Source organism: Pinus tabuliformis, chromosome 3_2 (assembly GCF_031772625.1).
Source record: "Pinus tabuliformis cultivar Carrire ecotype Pingquan chromosome 3_2, CPIR1, whole genome shotgun sequence".
NCBI lineage: Eukaryota > Viridiplantae > Streptophyta > Pinopsida > Pinales > Pinaceae > Pinus > Pinus tabuliformis.
The window spans coordinates 121060046-121076439 of record NC_142302.1 but is presented as its reverse complement, the minus strand read 5'-3'; the positions used below and the strand labels follow the sequence as shown (position 1 = coordinate 121076439).

Below are 16394 nucleotides of genomic sequence, written 5' to 3'. Positions count from 1 at the left end.
ATATAAGAGTCAACTCAACCTCTTGGATTCATTCATTCACTCAACACATCATCCATCAATTTTTGTGCCTAAACAAGAAGATAAACAGCGGAAGTCAAAGGAGAGAGAGAAGAGTTTCTGCCCTAGTTCTGCTCACACGTGCGAAGTTTTTGCGGTTTTCTAAGGCTATTACAGGCCGAAATTCGGCCTCTACTGTAGAGCCAAAATCACTACCCCTTTTTAAGTTAACTTACATTCTTTTATGTTAGGATGATTTATATTTTAAAATTTAACCTATATCCGCATTTTTTATTTTTTATTTTTTATTTTTATTTTTTATTTTTTTGTCTTTTACAGGAGCCACAAATTAAACAAAAGCCACAACTCCAAATCTTAATAGAAGCCACAAATTAAACACAAGTCCAAAACAGCAACAATGTCGAGGGAGAAGGACTTTGCTTGGGCTTATTGCAACAAGATTCTCGAAGACCCCAAGCTCCTCTATAAATTTTTCAAATCAAAATTTAGTGGAGGCATTTAGAGATTCATGTACCACCTTGCACAGATACCCGGCCTTGAGATAGGTCTCTGCAACAAGGTTGACCAAGATGTCAAACACCAAGCAATCTTGGCCCTTTATATGTTGAGTCAGCATAACGCCAAGAAAGCAAAGCAAAATATACAAATATGAACTTAGAGTCAGCCGTTGTTCTTCCAATACCCTCTTGTCATCTACCTCTGTTGAATCCTCAATGTCGGGCCCAAGTTTCCCACACATGCCTCAAAGTCCAAGTCAAACTCAAGGCCAAATGAATCCTCCTGCATTCAACACTGGAGGTGGAAACATAAACACTTTTTTTGCTCCCCGCACAAAACCCGGTTCCCAACCTACCTTGGATGCCACTGGTTGGAAAAAAAGTGTCCATAGTCAGGCAAGGAAGGCCATTGCTAACTTTTGGTACTATTCTGACATACCTTTCTACTGTGCCAGAAGTCCTTATTGGCAAGCTATGATTGATGCAGTTGCTCTTGCAGGTCCAAGGTTCAAAGCCCCTTCATCAGAGAGCCTTGAGACAAATTTGTTGTTAGAGAGTGTCGAAGATGCCATGCTTGTGCTATCTGAGTTTCGTTTATCATGGGTAGAAACAAGGTGCACCATCATGAGTGATGGATGGACAAATCAGAGGAATAAAACTTTAATAAATTTCCTTGTATCTTGTCCAGCAGGCACAATGTTTCTCAAATCAGTGGATGCCTCAAACAAGGTTAAGACTGTTGAGAAATCGATGTTAGTATAATTAGGGTTAGATTTCTCTTTCTCGATAATTACTTGTGAATTATGTTGGCTTCTTTTACTTATTTTTTATATTATCTTTCATCAAGCAATTACCAAATTATCTGTGCATGGAGATCACAAAAACACAAGAAACAAGATGTAGGCACTCTACTAGGGAAAACCCCCTATCTAGGGGAAAACCCAGTCAAAATCTCTTCCTTCAATAGTTTTTCTTGACACTCTTCAACCTAGACACAGACGTCCTCCACACCAAGCCATCCTTTCCTTCTTCGATCCAACCTTTGAACTAGTAGCAGCAACACTTCGACCCAAGCAACTTCAACTTGGCAGCTTCTGGAATCAACTGGCAGCAGCAACAGCTTCGACTTTAACAAAGAGACTTCGATCTCCTAAATTAGCCCACACGAGAGAGAGAGGGAGACATCCCAAAACTTCACTTTTGTCCTTCCCTTCCTTCTTGACCAAACTCGCACTCCTTTTAGCCTCCTTCTTCACCTTCGCACTTTTCCCAGCGCTTTCTTGGATATCGAACTTGTCTGAGAGAGTGAGTCCATATGAATTCGATCTGCCTCAATATATAGGTTTTTGGTGAGGTCGAATTGCTCAAAGACTGACTTGATCTACTTGAGGCGAACTTGGTGTGGAGGTTACATAATTCATCTTTGACTCAAAAATAATTCTTTTTACATCATTCGAAAGCCCAAGAAGGGTCTCATAAAATATACAATGACTCTAATGACTCATTATTAATCCTAGGAGTCCACAATGGGGACTTTGACTAATAAAATGATGACCCAAGCATGAAACCCATGCTTTAATAAGTCATTGTAACAATAATAAAAATTCTTTTGACAAATACATTTTACTAAGACCGAACCTAGTTACATTTTCGACACTCCCTCTTAACTAGGGAGGTATTCATAAGGATGATCTCAAAGTATATGAACTATGAAGAGTTTAGGCACTGCAATGCCATGGACTAGATTCCTGACTAGGCCAATCTATCCAAGGTTTGTCAACAGTTTAGGCACCACAATGCCACAGACTAGATTCCTGACCAGGGCAATCTATCCGAGTGGGACTAAGATGGACTAAAGCTTTCAGCCTCTCTAGGTACCATTAGGCTTACTTGCTAACCATCAACCCAGGGATCTAGGTGCGTATCTGAGGTCAAATCTCCATGACCAATGCCACCCTCCCTACTTCAGGAACTAGACATCAACACATAGTGTTGGCCAAATGTCCTCCCAAGCAATGTGTCTCACACACAAGGCCTCAACAAATCTCTTCCAAACTTTTATCATCATCAACAAGATCAGCAATATCAACTAAACCAAGCATGCTTCTAAGATATTCAAACTTCTTATTAGGAAGAGACTTTGTTAGTATATCAGCTACCTGATCGTCTGTCGAGACATACTGTAGCTTCACGATCCCATCCTACACCAAGTTCCTAATGTAGTGGAACTTATTGTTGATATGCTTCGTCCTAGCATGAAACACAGGATCTCCAGACATCTTGATACAACTTCGATTATCACAATTAATCACAGTAGGATCCAGAGGCTTCTCAAACAAATCTGTCAGAAGCTTCCTCAACCATACAGCCTCCTTTCCTACTTCACATGCAACCATGTACTCTGCTTCAGCACTACTCAAAGCAACGAGATCTTGCTTTCTACTCATCCATGAGATCATGGCAGATCCCAAACTAAAGCATCCACCAGTAGTGCTTCTTCCATCAGTTTCACTACCACCCCAATCAGAATTTGTTAAGCCAATCGGCTTGACTTCCTTTCTATTGTACTTTAGGCAATGATGTATCGTGCCACGAAGATATCTCAATATACGCTTGGCAACTATCCAGTGATCATGACGAGGCTCCAATTGAAACTAACTAAGGATGTTCACAGCAAAGCATATATCCGACCTAGTATTTACCAGATACATCAAAGAACCCACCAATCGGCGATAGGAGGTAGGATCCACGAGACTTGAGTCAGAGCTCCTCAACTTCTTGAGATTGCTGATCATAATAGTCGTGGGCTTGGAATCCAATATCCCAAATTTCTGCAACAACATGATGATATACTTTCCTTGCCCCAAATATATCTCCCCGGGATTTTGCCATACTTCCAGACCTAGGTAATAGTGCATCAATCCTAGATCCTTCATCTCAAATTCAACTACCAGCATCTTCTTGCATTCTTGTATTCTTTTCTCCACACCTGTAATGAATAGATCATCCACATATAATAGAATAAGGACTGGCTCACTATTCACAACCTTGACGTAGAGATTCAAATCAATAGAACTCTTCATGAACCCAATTCTTAGAAGGTATGCGTCCATTCTTGCATACCATCCCCTAAGAGCTTGCATCAAACCATATAGGGCCTTCTTGAGTCTACAGACATGAGTATCTTTGTCATTTACCTCAAAGCCTTCGGGTTGCTCAATGTATACTTCCTCATCGACGGTCCCATTTAGAAATGTTGTCTTCACGTCCATTTGATGGATATTCCATCCCATTGTAGCAGCCAATGAAACCAAAGATTTAATGGTAGTATACCTTGCAGTGGGTGCAAAGGTTTCTTCATAATCAATGCCTTCTTTTTGAGAGAAACCCCTTGCAACAAATTTGGCCTTGTATTTATCTATACTTCCATCAATAGCATGTTTGATATTGTAGATCCATTTAGAGGTAACAACCGATTTGTCACTAGGTCTAGGAACGATTTCCCAAACCCCATTATTCATGATGGATTGATATTCTTCCTGCATAGCTTTCTTCCATACTTCTTGATGAGCAGCTTCTTCAAATGTAGATGGTTTGGCTTCAATTAGTCTTGTCATATATGCAGCATATCCAGAATATCTCTTCGGCCTTTTTCTTTCTCTAAAGGTTCCTTTCGCAGCGCCATGTCCTTCAGCATCTTCAAGAGTAGCTTTTAACCAATTTGGCCTCTTCCTTGCATTCGGTATGATCACAGGTTGAATAGGCTCACTTGGTCCTTCTTCTTCTTCTTGAATTGTAGAAGGATTGTCGGGTTGTACTTCTTCTTCTTCAAATATAGGTAGATCTTCGTCATCGAAATCAATAAGAATATCCTTGGATATTTTGTAGGCTTGATTTTCATCAAATATAACATCCCTGCTTACTTCAATGTGTCTCCCTTCCTTGATGTAGATTCTATATGCCTTTGAGGAGAGACTATAGCCAACGAAAATCCCTTTGATGCTTGTAGAATCTAACTTCTTTCGTTTGTCATTTGGAATGTGGATGTAGGCAGGACTCCCAAAGATTCGAAGATGGTCCACACTTGGCTTCTTCCTTGTGAATGCTTCCTCAGTTGTCATATTTTCAAGAATTCTATGAGGACTTCTATTTTGAATATATATGGTTGTCATTGTTGCTTCTCCCCATAGAAATTTTGGTAAGTCTTAATCAAGGAGCATTGTTCATACACCTTCTTCAATTGTCCTATTCTTTCTTTCGGCCACTCCATTTTGTTCGAGATAGTAGAGAACAATAAGCTCCCTCTTAATTCCTGCTTCTTTACAATATGTAACCAATTCTTTAGAAGTGTATTCCCCACCATTGTCGGATCTCAAAGTCTTTATTTTCCTTTCGGTGAGGGTTTCCACTTCACATCTAAACTCCTTGAATTTCTCAGATACTTCATCTTTTTTCTTGAGAAGGTAGAGCCATGTCTTTCTAGAGTCATCATCAATAAATGTTACATAGTAAAAATGACGTCCAAGTGATTTTTTAGAGATGGGCCCACACAAATCGGAATGTATGAGGTCTAATATTTCTTTAGACCTTGTTTCACTATTTGAAAATGGTTTTCCTGTATGTTTTCCCAAAGAGCATCCTGTGCAAACTCCTTCACGATCTTCTTTGATATTGGGGATGGCATGACCTAGATGTTTAAGAGTGGGAATGACCTTGTAGTGAAGATGACCATATCTTCTATGCCATCGCTCAATGGGAATGATTTCCATATGAACTAGGGCTTGAGGAGGTGGTGTAATGACTCTATTCAAGCTTCCTTCACGAACTCCAATAACCCTACCTTTATCAATGCTTGAATCTTTTCCCCAAACCAAGACCTTTCCATCAACAAAAGCAACTCTATCCCCTTTATCTTCTAAGCAAGAAATTGAAAGAAAATTCTTTTTCAAACCTGGAACATATAGTATGTTGTTGAGATGTAGTTTTGCTCCATTCTCTAGCTTCAAAGATGTTGATCCTAGGCCTCTAACAACATAGCTTTTGTTGTCTCCCAATTCCACTGCATGAGAAGATGGTTCCTTTGATAGAGTTTGAAGTTGTTTACTTTCCCCTATCATATGTTGTGATGTTCCACTGTCAATGATCCATGCATTATCATCATTAAATTATCCTGTAAGTGCAGCTAAGAACCCTTGACTTTTGGCTAAGTAGTAGACAATCTTCTTTATCCATCTTCCTGTAGAATTGAATCCCATTCTTATCATAGAGGGAGTAATAATTTCCTTCAAGCCAACGAAGTGATCTTCAATCTTCTTCGACCTTAGCTCTAATACCATGTTGAGAAATCAATGCTAGTAGACTTACAGTTAGATTTCCCTTTCTTGATAATTACTTGTGAATTATGTTGGCTTCTTTTACTTATTTGTTATATTATCTTTCATCAAGCAATTACCAAATTATGTGTGCATGAAGATCACAAAAACACAAGACACGAGATGTAGGCACTCTGCCAGGGCAAAAACCGTATATAGGGGAAAACCCAATCAAAATATATTCCTTCAATAATTTTTCTTGAGACTCTTCAAACTAGACGCAGACTTCCTCCATGCCAAACCAGCCTTTCCTTCTTCGATCCAACCTTCGACCTAGTAGCAGCAACACTTCGACCCCAGCAACTTCGACTTGGCAGCTTCCGGCATCAACTGGCAGCAGCAACAGCTTCGAATTTGACAAAGAGACTTCAATCTCCTAAATTAGCCCACATGAGAAAGAGAGAGAGATATCCCAAAACTTTGATTTTGTCCTTCCCTTCCTTCTTGACCAAACTCGCACTCCTTTTAGCCTCCTTCTTCACCTTCGCACTTTTCCCAGCTCTTTCTTGGATATTGAACTCGTGTGAGAGAGTGAGTCCAAATGAATTCAATCTGTTTCAATATATAGGCTTTTGGTGAGGTCGAATTGCTCAGTTGAGGCTGGCTTGATCTCCTTGAGGCCGACTTGGTGTGGAGGTTACATAATTCATCTTTGACTCAAAAATAATTTGATTTACATCGTTTGAAAGCCCAAGAAGGGTCACATTTAATATACAATCACTCTCATGACTCATTATTAATCCTAAGAGTCCACAATGGAGACTTTAACTAATAAAATGATGACCCAAGCATGAAACCCATGCTTTAATAAGTCATTGTAACAATAATAATAAAAAATTGAAAAATACATTTTATGAAGAACGAACCTAGTTACATTTTTCAACAAAGACTACCCAACTTATTTGTGAAATGATGAAGTCGTTCAAGAAGTGGGAGAAGAACATGTACAAATTGTCACCAACAATGCAGCTAATTATATGGTTGCTGGTAGACTTTTTGAGATTAGGCACCCAACTATTTTCTGGACCTCTTGTGCTTCCCATTGCATAGGTTTAATGCTTGAGGACATTGGTAAACTTCCTTGGATACATGAGGGGTTGGAGAAGGAAAAATCCATAACCAAATACCTATACAACCACACTATTGACCTAAACACAATGAGAAAATACACTTAAGGTAATGAAATTGTTCAACCTGCAGTGACCAGATTTGCAACAAATTTCATATATTTGTAATTTGTTGTTGAGAAAAAGATAAATCTGAAGAGGATGTTCTTAGGACCTGAGTGTATGGCATTTAAACATTCCAAGGCCCTTGAAGGCATTGAAATTGTTGCACTTGTGTTTAATGAGGATTTCTGGAAAGATGTCGAACAGATTATTGCTCTGATGGATTATTCTCTTGTTAGAGTTCTTAGGTACTTCAAGTCTTTTAACTTTTTCATTCTTAAAATTTCATTTCAAGATTCATTTTATTTTCAAAGTTTCATATTTCATCGAATTTGAAAGCTTAAACTTTTAGGATGGTTGATGGTGACAAACCCGCTATGGATTACATTTACGAGGCGATGGATCTCGGAAAGGAGGCCTCAAAAGAAGATATGGAGATGAGGAGGCCAAGTATATGCCTCTTTGGGACATTATTGATGCACATTGGCATAGGCAATTGCATTCCCCCTTATATGTTGTTGGGTTCTTCTTAAACCCACAATATTTTTAAAATAAGAGCAAATTTAACGAGGATGGGGAGGTTGGCAAAAGACTTATGACATGCATTGAAAGGTGCTTCCCTGATCCAGAAGTTCAAAGTCGTGTCTTGCCCAACTACAGGATTATAGGGCGCCAGCCAAATTATTTGCCTATACCAGTGCTATATGAGAAAGGACTAAGATGTTGCCAAGTACCCTTTGAGGCTTGAAGGCTTCATCAATTCATTAAATTTGTTTAAACTTTATTTTGTATGTTAAATGTTTTATTATATTTTGTTTTCTTTTTAGTATTTACTATTTATCATCTTTGATATGTACCTAGTACTTACTACTCACGAACAGTTGCCACTTGCTAGGTCTTTGTTGGCAAAACTATGGTAGTGATACACCAAATTTGAAGAGATTCACCATTTGAATCTTAAACCAATCATGTAGTGCTTCAGGTTGTGAGCACAACTAGAGCATTTTTGAGAAAATACATTCTAAGAAGCGCAACTGATTGGCACAAAAGCGCTTAAATGACCTTGTATTTGTCCATTACAATCTGCGACTTTGCAACAAGCAAATAATAGGTGAGAGTTGAGACACTAAGCCTTGAGGAACAAAAGGCTTGGCATAGTCATGCGTAATTGCATTTGAATTTGAAGGTTTCATAATTTGATTTGCACTTTAAAGTTCAAACTTTAATTCACATTTCCATGTCTCATGATAATGACAGGTTTGGATCATTCACCAATCGACCTTGAAGAGATAGATCTGCAAACTACAAATGCAGCAGATTGGGTCCAATCAGAGGAGGCTCCTCTTTTAAGCCTAGATGACTTGGAGAATTTTGAGAGTCAAGCAAGCGAAGGAGTGGGAGGAATCGCTTCTAGTTCTCACTCTTAGAGTCTTAGTTACTGTTTTTTTATTGATTAGTATGCAGTATTTTGTAAACTTTTAGAAGCAGATGCTTCTGGTTCTATGTAGTCACTGGTTAGGAGTCAAGACTCAGTACTTTGGATCATGTTTGGACTCATAACATATATGAGATACTTATTCATTCATGATATTTTGGACATCTATTGATATTACGCATTGTTTGGACATGGCTTTATTGAATATCAATGAAAATTATTTTTTTAATTCAATATATGTGTATATCTTTATTTATTGAATTCACCGATTTTTTCCCAATCTGATTAGAAGTCTTTGTTCTTTTGCTTCGCCGATTTACTGTCAATTCCAAGTCTAGTAACATTGCTTTGAAATTTTATATAATTGCTTGATTAAGAGAACATAAAATTAATAAGAAGACAGCTATCATTCAAAAGTAATTATCAAGAAAGAGGAATCAAGCATTAAACTATCTAGCACTTGGTTTCTCAACAGCAACATGGACCCTTCCTAAGAAGCCCATAATGAGTATAATGACAATATCAGAATTGAAAAAGTTTGTGCACCAACAATTCTGTGCCTTTTAAGTTGTGTGCCTCAATCAAATTAGTGTTGAGTCTGTGCAAGAATCACAGCTAGTAGGATGTTCATACAGGACTTCATAATTTCAAGAAGGGCATCCATACCAAGTCCATACAACAAAGCATATGTGTTGTAGGTTATGATTTATCCATTCTACAAGACATCATCTTATATTGAAAACCTTTAATGTAAGCTCATACAGCAGGGCCTTCATGCTACAGGATTTTGTCAAGGACTGCACAACAAGATGTCCATATGGAAAAAATTTCACTACAGCATGTCATCAAGGACATCATCCAAGACCATAGCACATATAGCAGAGTATCCATATTGAAAGGCCTCTGTACTATTGACATTTGTCTCTCCCGATGTTGATGTCATTTCTGCCATGCATTTCATTCCTTTTCTGCTAATGCCATTTTGTATCATCAAGGTAATCCATTTCAAGCTGGTAGCATCATCCTTTGCCACATAGGTCATCTTTATTCTTTTTGAACTACTTTTCTACACATGGGCTATCCATTACATCCATGAACCTGCCAAGCCATGGAGAAGTGGTATAATAAGCATGGATTTGTATTTAAGTTTTGAACCTAGTATAAAATTAAAAATTAAAAAATCATATGCTAATGTAATCCCAAGTTGTTTCGCTTCATGATTCTTCCATGACAACATCAATACTATAGCCTGTGCAAGCTATTAAGTTTTGAACCTAGTATAAAATTAAAAATTAAAAAATCATGTGCTAATGTAATCCCAAGTTGTTTTGCTTCATGCTTCTTCCATGACAACATCAATACTATAGCCTGTGCAAGCTATTCCTTGAAAAACTATTTTCTGTAACTTCAGTCTTTCCCAACGAAATTTACTGTGCCACTGAAAAAGATACTCAGTGCAGTTTCACCTCCATGTGATTAGGTAGTGAGCAAAGCCTCAACTCAAAACTGTAACTTGTAAAAACTTATTTATTGATCAGAAAGCCTCTTGTCCACATCTTCTGCTGGCAGTTGACCTGCCATTCATCTGGAAATTCCTGGGAAGATGGGGAGGTTCTCCCCAAAGCTATCTTTTGGGAAAAAATGAGAGTCATAGGATTATATGCTATATCTCTTTTGGCACTCACCATGTACTCATTCTTTTTTTGCGGTTCTCCAAAAGATGCTTTAGCACTCCTAATGCTCACTCATCTTTGTACTTTTTATAGTCCCCTTGGCTAATTATTGCCACTAGTGGACATTATATAATATATTTAAAGTAAAACATGCATCATGCTTCCTTCTTCATGGAGGTAAAAATGGAACAGTTTAGCTAATGGATAAAACAACTGTTATTTACTGTACCATCTCAAATGCTGTCAAATCTCAACAGACATAATAGTTTGAAGCGTCACTTCATTTAAGACGCATTCACTTCCAGAATGATCCACAGAACCATTTTTAATAGAATCACTTGGGTCTGTGAAGATTTTCAGATATTAATCGTTGCTGGAAATGATTAGTACATTGTGTTTTTCAATGTACTATAAGACTGCATGTTTCATGTCAAAAAAGAAAAAAGATTTTAGGATGGTATGAGAAAAAGACTGAATCAATTTACAACTTTCAATGCATTCATAAGTTTAGAGCTCTGTTATAGATCCTCAGAACTGATATACATTATTATATTTTTGTATTTCTGCTAGAGATGCAGTCTTCAAGGAAATGACATGAAAACATCCTATGCAACATTACTATTGGCAAATCGTGTACATTTACTCACCATTAACCATATCACGCTGAAGAAGCTGACGAATCATATTAGGATCAGAAGAATATGGCATATAATATTTCTGTGCCCAAGGATGAGGATGATTAGGAATATCAAATCGAGCAGAAGCACACCATGGCCGTGCAGATGGAAGGATTGTCGCTACAAATGTCATAACCCTGAGAAGTCGACCAACAGCCATGGTAAACATATACCTGGCTCCAAGCCCCAGTCCAGGAGCTTTAACACAGTCAAACAAAACAGAGAATGCTAACATCAGGAACAACATCAAGTAGTGGTGTAGACCAATAAGGGGAGCCCTTAACACTTGTACAATTGTCAATGGAAGCTTCTCATTCAAGGCCAAAAATAACCACTGTCCTGTGTCAGGAAGAGGAGGTGCTGTCCTGATCAATAGAAGGATCATGATTGGTAAGTTAAAATTTAAAAGAGATTCAACTAATAAAAATAAATAAAATTAAAGACTAACAATTAAATGATGCAAGAAAAGAAAAAATAATAATTAAACCTTCTTCAAAGATTGTTTGCTTTCTCTTACAGGAAATCAAATATTAATGTGCACCAGTGTACAAGAAACTTTCAGAAGCCCCTCTCATTTCAAGTAAAAGGATAAAATCAAATATTAAATTATTCATTTTTGAGGGAAGTAAGAGAGGAACATGTTGATTGGGTCTAGCTCGAGTGATAGAGAGGAGTTGTTCTCCTCTCCAACCGAGTTCAAACCCACTTGTCATATGTTCGCTCTTCATGGATGGATTGTTGGTTGGGGCTCTTAAAGAAATAACTGATGATTGGAGCTGGCAAGGTACCAGCAATTTCATTCTTGACTGCAGACTGGAGAATGGAAGCATGCAACATGGAAAAAAGAGACTATGTGAGGAATAGGAAGAAAGAGAAAGTTTCTCAAGAAAGATATTTTAAATTTGCAGAATTGAGAACACGTAATAAGTTATTTCTTGTAAATGCCCAAAATGAGGAAAAAACAGGCAATGCCAACTGCATTTAGACAGCCGTTGATTGCACAAGAACCAAATAAACCTAAAGACATGTATTCTTTGTTTTTAGGGTATCATCTTTTAGCTTGTTGGAATTTACAAATTTTCTTACAAGACTGAAGCTTGTATATTGATATGTGAGAGTTTTAAGTACACAAATATAGAAGTTTCAGCACTACATACCCGCTGTATCCAATTTTAGCAAGCAGGTTATGACATGGGGCAACATATCTTTATCACTAGCTAGTAAGCTAACTGCCCTTGACAGAATTCTAGCTGGTTGGCCACGTCATGTATTTCCTCTTGCATTTTCCCTTTGATATCAGGCTACAAAAAGTGAGATCCTTCACAGATTCCTATAGAGAAAACAAGTAGGAAAAAAAAGGGCTCCCACTAATACCATAGGATGTATAGACTCTCACTACAGAGAACAAGGGATTGAGTTTTGCTTGATCACAAGCACTGTAGAAATTTCAAATCTGCCCAATCTGCAAATTTCACCTCACTTCAATACGGTCAGATTTATCACATAGAATTTTCAGCCTTATGGCTGAACTTAAATATTAAGAAATATACCTACAAATATCTCAAATCTGTCCACCACTAGTCTAGGCAAGTTCAAGTAGATAAACATCAGAAAATACTTCCAACACTAGACCAATGCAACAGCCCTTGGGGCATGATCTAATCAAGTATGCAGATCTGAAACTACATTAATTAACAGTTCAAACATAACAGCACATTTCAGATCTAATGTTTCAACGAAGGTATGCCAAATCGCTCGCCATCTCAGCTTTGCAGTCCAGATGATTCAGCATATCAAAACAGCCAAGAAATTTGCTCAAAACAGATGAAAATGAGATCTGAAAATCAGAATTGCAATAAGAGAATTTAGGACAGCAAAGGTACTACTACCTATTATCACAATTTGAAGATAAAGTACAATACCTCAACTTTGTTAAATCTGGTATATCAAATCATTCTATGTTATCTCAAGCCAAGACTTCTCCAAAGGCTCCTAAACCGTAGCTACGGCATCCCCAATGACTGCAAACCCTAACCAGCAACAAAAATGACTAGCAAGGCAACCCCCCAAGCTATACTAGCCTCTCCAAGAGCTCAACAACAAAATAGCACCAACCATCCAGACTTGCATCTCACAAGCTTTACTCTTCACTAGCATCACACTAGCCCAAGGAACCCTAGTACATGCCTCTCACAACTTAAGCAATATCCTTGTTCCAAGTGTAAATAATTGTTCCTGAATCTTCCGAGATCCTCCAATAGCTACCATCACACCAGCTATCACATCTCAAAAATACAATACAAGATAGTTGTTAGTAACAAAGAACTATCTAGGGCACTACATGCTAATCACTATCAAACCCTAGCTTCACTTTATTCTCCAAAATCTACATCAACCCAAATGAAGAATCACAAAACGAGAGATCACAACCTCTCTATGCTTTATCCTCCGTATTGTTGTTATTAATAATGAAGTGATGTGGTCCCCCTCCCTTTTATAACCTTTTACAGAGTAAGAAAAAAAGTGAGTTGCAAGTAAACTAAAACCCTACCCTAATCCTAGACTAAGTCCACGAATGGAAAATGGGCCCTGTTAACCCCTAAATTTGCCCCTTCTGGATTTAAAGGGTTAAGGACCAGTTCATTTCATTAGGTTGGAGGTTCAAAGATAGCTATGGATTCAGGTTGAGGGTTGGTTCCCAAGGAGACTAGTTATAGGATTGATTCAATGATAGCTCAACACATTTTTACACAGATTGGAGATTGTTGCTATTTTTAGCAAGTTCCCTCATAATTCCAGGGATTCTGCAACAGTACCAATCACATATTTGGAGTTCTTATTAACTCTGGATTCCAGTAAGGCATTCCCGGATGACATATATGGAACTTTCTATTTTTAGCAGGCTTGCCCAAGGAATCGCATGTCAAAGATAATGGTATATTTAGAATCCTTGTGAGATTCTGAGTCTGATGACCTCCTTACAAGCGACATGTGAGCACTGTCTATTTTTAGTAGTGTTTGCATGTCGATTTTGATCACAGATGTGGATTTCTTACTGGAAGACAAATCCAATGAATATAATTTCATGAGATTCTGAGGAATTTATATTTTTAGCAGTGAGCACATGTCAGGGCTGATTACAAATTCAGGTTCCACACTACATTATGAGTCCAATGATGGTGTTTTCATCCAAATTTGAGACAATTATATTTTTAGCAGTCGGCACATGCCAGCAATGATTACATATTCAAACTCTCTGAGTCTTTCCTGAGTTTTGAGTTTGATGGTGGTGGTTTCATCCAATTCTGAGAACTTTCTATTTTAGAAATCTTGGCATGGCAGTGCTAACAGCATATCCGAGTTCCCCATCGTATTCTGAAAGACTGAAACTAATGAGTGTAAAATTATGGACTTACAGACATTTATATTTTTAGTGGTGCTTATTTATAGGCATGCCATATATGGCAGGGTCCCGCTACCTATTCTGGGCATTTGATACAGGTTCCTATTTATTAGGGGGATTTATATTTTTGGAATGTCTATTTTTAGTAGTATGAGATGGCTATGTGATGGATTGACACATGGCAATAATTGAGAGTGCACAGGTGGCGAGGATTTTGGATGAGTCATGAGTGACATGGAAAAGGATGAGTTGACATAGCAATTGAGAAATTTTATTTTTCACTTTCCTTATGCTTTTCTGTTCCTATTTTCCCTCCTCTTTAATTCATATTTTCCCTCCCATCTTTCCTCTCACTCATCCCCCTAAATCTTCTCCCATTTTCTCTCACCTTTTTCCCTATTTTTCCTCCTAAATCTCTCCCCTTTTTCCCTCCACAAAGAGGAAACTAATTCGACCCCTACATTTATCCTAAATCTAATTGTTAAAAAAGAGTAGAGCAAAATTAGCCAAGTCGAATTGGCTTAATTAATCTCAGAGTTATTTTTGTTTCATGCCAACTCATAGTTACTTCAGTTCAACTCAAGCAAGGGCCACTTAACTCAATTTCTTCTCCAGTCATAGCTCAGTCAATTCAACCATGTGCAGTAATAGTCAATAATGGAGAATTTGACCTCTCCTTCTCTTGGGCACAAATTGCAAAGAGGAAAAACTATATATTGGGTGGAAGGCCAACCTTTCAACTCGAATTGTCTTGAGCAAGAGCAAGCAGCATACTTTCTTCTCTCCATATTTCCTCTCTCTCTCTCTCTTCTAGCTCTTATTACTTTGTATTTGGGTATCATTGTATTCAAGTTCTGTGATAGTCATCTTGGTGCAGCCAACCTTTTGGCTCTTGCGGAATAAAATTCAGTTTTGATCCACTCACTCTGGTTTGTTTGATTCAATGTTATCTTGTGCAAATTATTAAGAGTTTTCAGCTATTTATTTGGGCAATTAGCCACTTAGATATCTTTCTTCATGCATCATTTTTCCATATAAGAGGCTGATTTGCAAAGGACTATTTCACACTTTAAATTTAAGGATTTTATTCACTCACTTATTTGGTCACTGACATGCTGTTTTCTGAAAGTTTTATTGCAGATTTACAGGTTAGAACAGCAGGTACAAACAATAAGGACACCTCCTGAGGTTGGCAAGCACCAACCCAAATAGAGAAGAAGATTTGCTAGTGACACTTGGGGCAGATTTTTATATATGTGCACTGATTTTTACCATTGGTTTTTAAAGTATCAGTTTAAAGAGTGTAAAAATTACTGCTAACAGGTCTGCAAGTAGAGCACTCTTCATGACCCAAGTAGGTAGGCACACGCCTTCACATGCCAACTCACTCACTACACATATTTTTATGCAACATTTCATATTGTTAAGCACCTACAAGTGCCAACACACCCACTACACATTTTTATGTAAAAAGGGCACCCTCCTAGTCCAAGTAACAAAATCGATGAAAAGTGAACTACAAAACAAAACACCATCAATGAGTTTCTCTCACAAGAAGCACTCTCCCTCCAAGAAAAGTGCTCTTTACACACTAAGTATTCATAAAACTAAAGGAGAATGGAGAAACAAGTTTAAAGCAACCAAAACTAGCAAGTGTTCTGCAACAAATGAAGCTACTCCTACATCTCAAACTTCCCCTCTACTAAGGACTTCAGCATTGTGTTGACCAACTATGAATATGAAGGAACATAACAATGGGCCAATGTTCCCTTCTATACTCTGAAGTCTCTTTAAAATATTCAAGATATACATAACGTTACTCCTCATATTGTATGAGGTTTCACATTGTGATTTTCATCACATTGATGGAGTTTGTAATCGGTACCCTTGGAGCTTTTTGGATGTGTTACACCTTGTATTATATGAAATTCCGCATTGTGATTTTCATCACATAGGTGGAGATTTGATGTTGGTGCCATGTCGCTTTTGGACTAACTTAGGAACTAGTTCATCTTGATGGAGCCCATTCTATTCATTACATTGGACCATTTGATGGAGGTCTTTAGTTGAAGGAACTTTACTTCTCTATGGTTGGAAGGTGATTGTGCTTGTTGCTTGGTCGTTTTCTCACGTGTGCTTAACTTCTTTGT

The 16394-nt window shown here is 37.8% G+C and overlaps 1 protein-coding gene across 4 annotated transcripts in view; it reads right to left on the bottom strand.

Annotated features, from left to right (window-relative positions):
• LOC149180107 (Sphingomyelin synthetase family protein) overlaps positions 1-16394 on the bottom strand; it is a 93668-nt gene that overhangs the window by 42601 nt on the left and 34673 nt on the right. For all 4 annotated transcript variants that reach the window (XM_089415898.1, XM_089415900.1, XM_089415899.1 and 1 more), the window contains one exon: positions 10812-11206. In XM_089415898.1, the coding sequence (XP_089272024.1) occupies positions 10812-11206 (395 nt within the window). The remainder of the gene's footprint in view (positions 1-10811; positions 11207-16394) is intronic.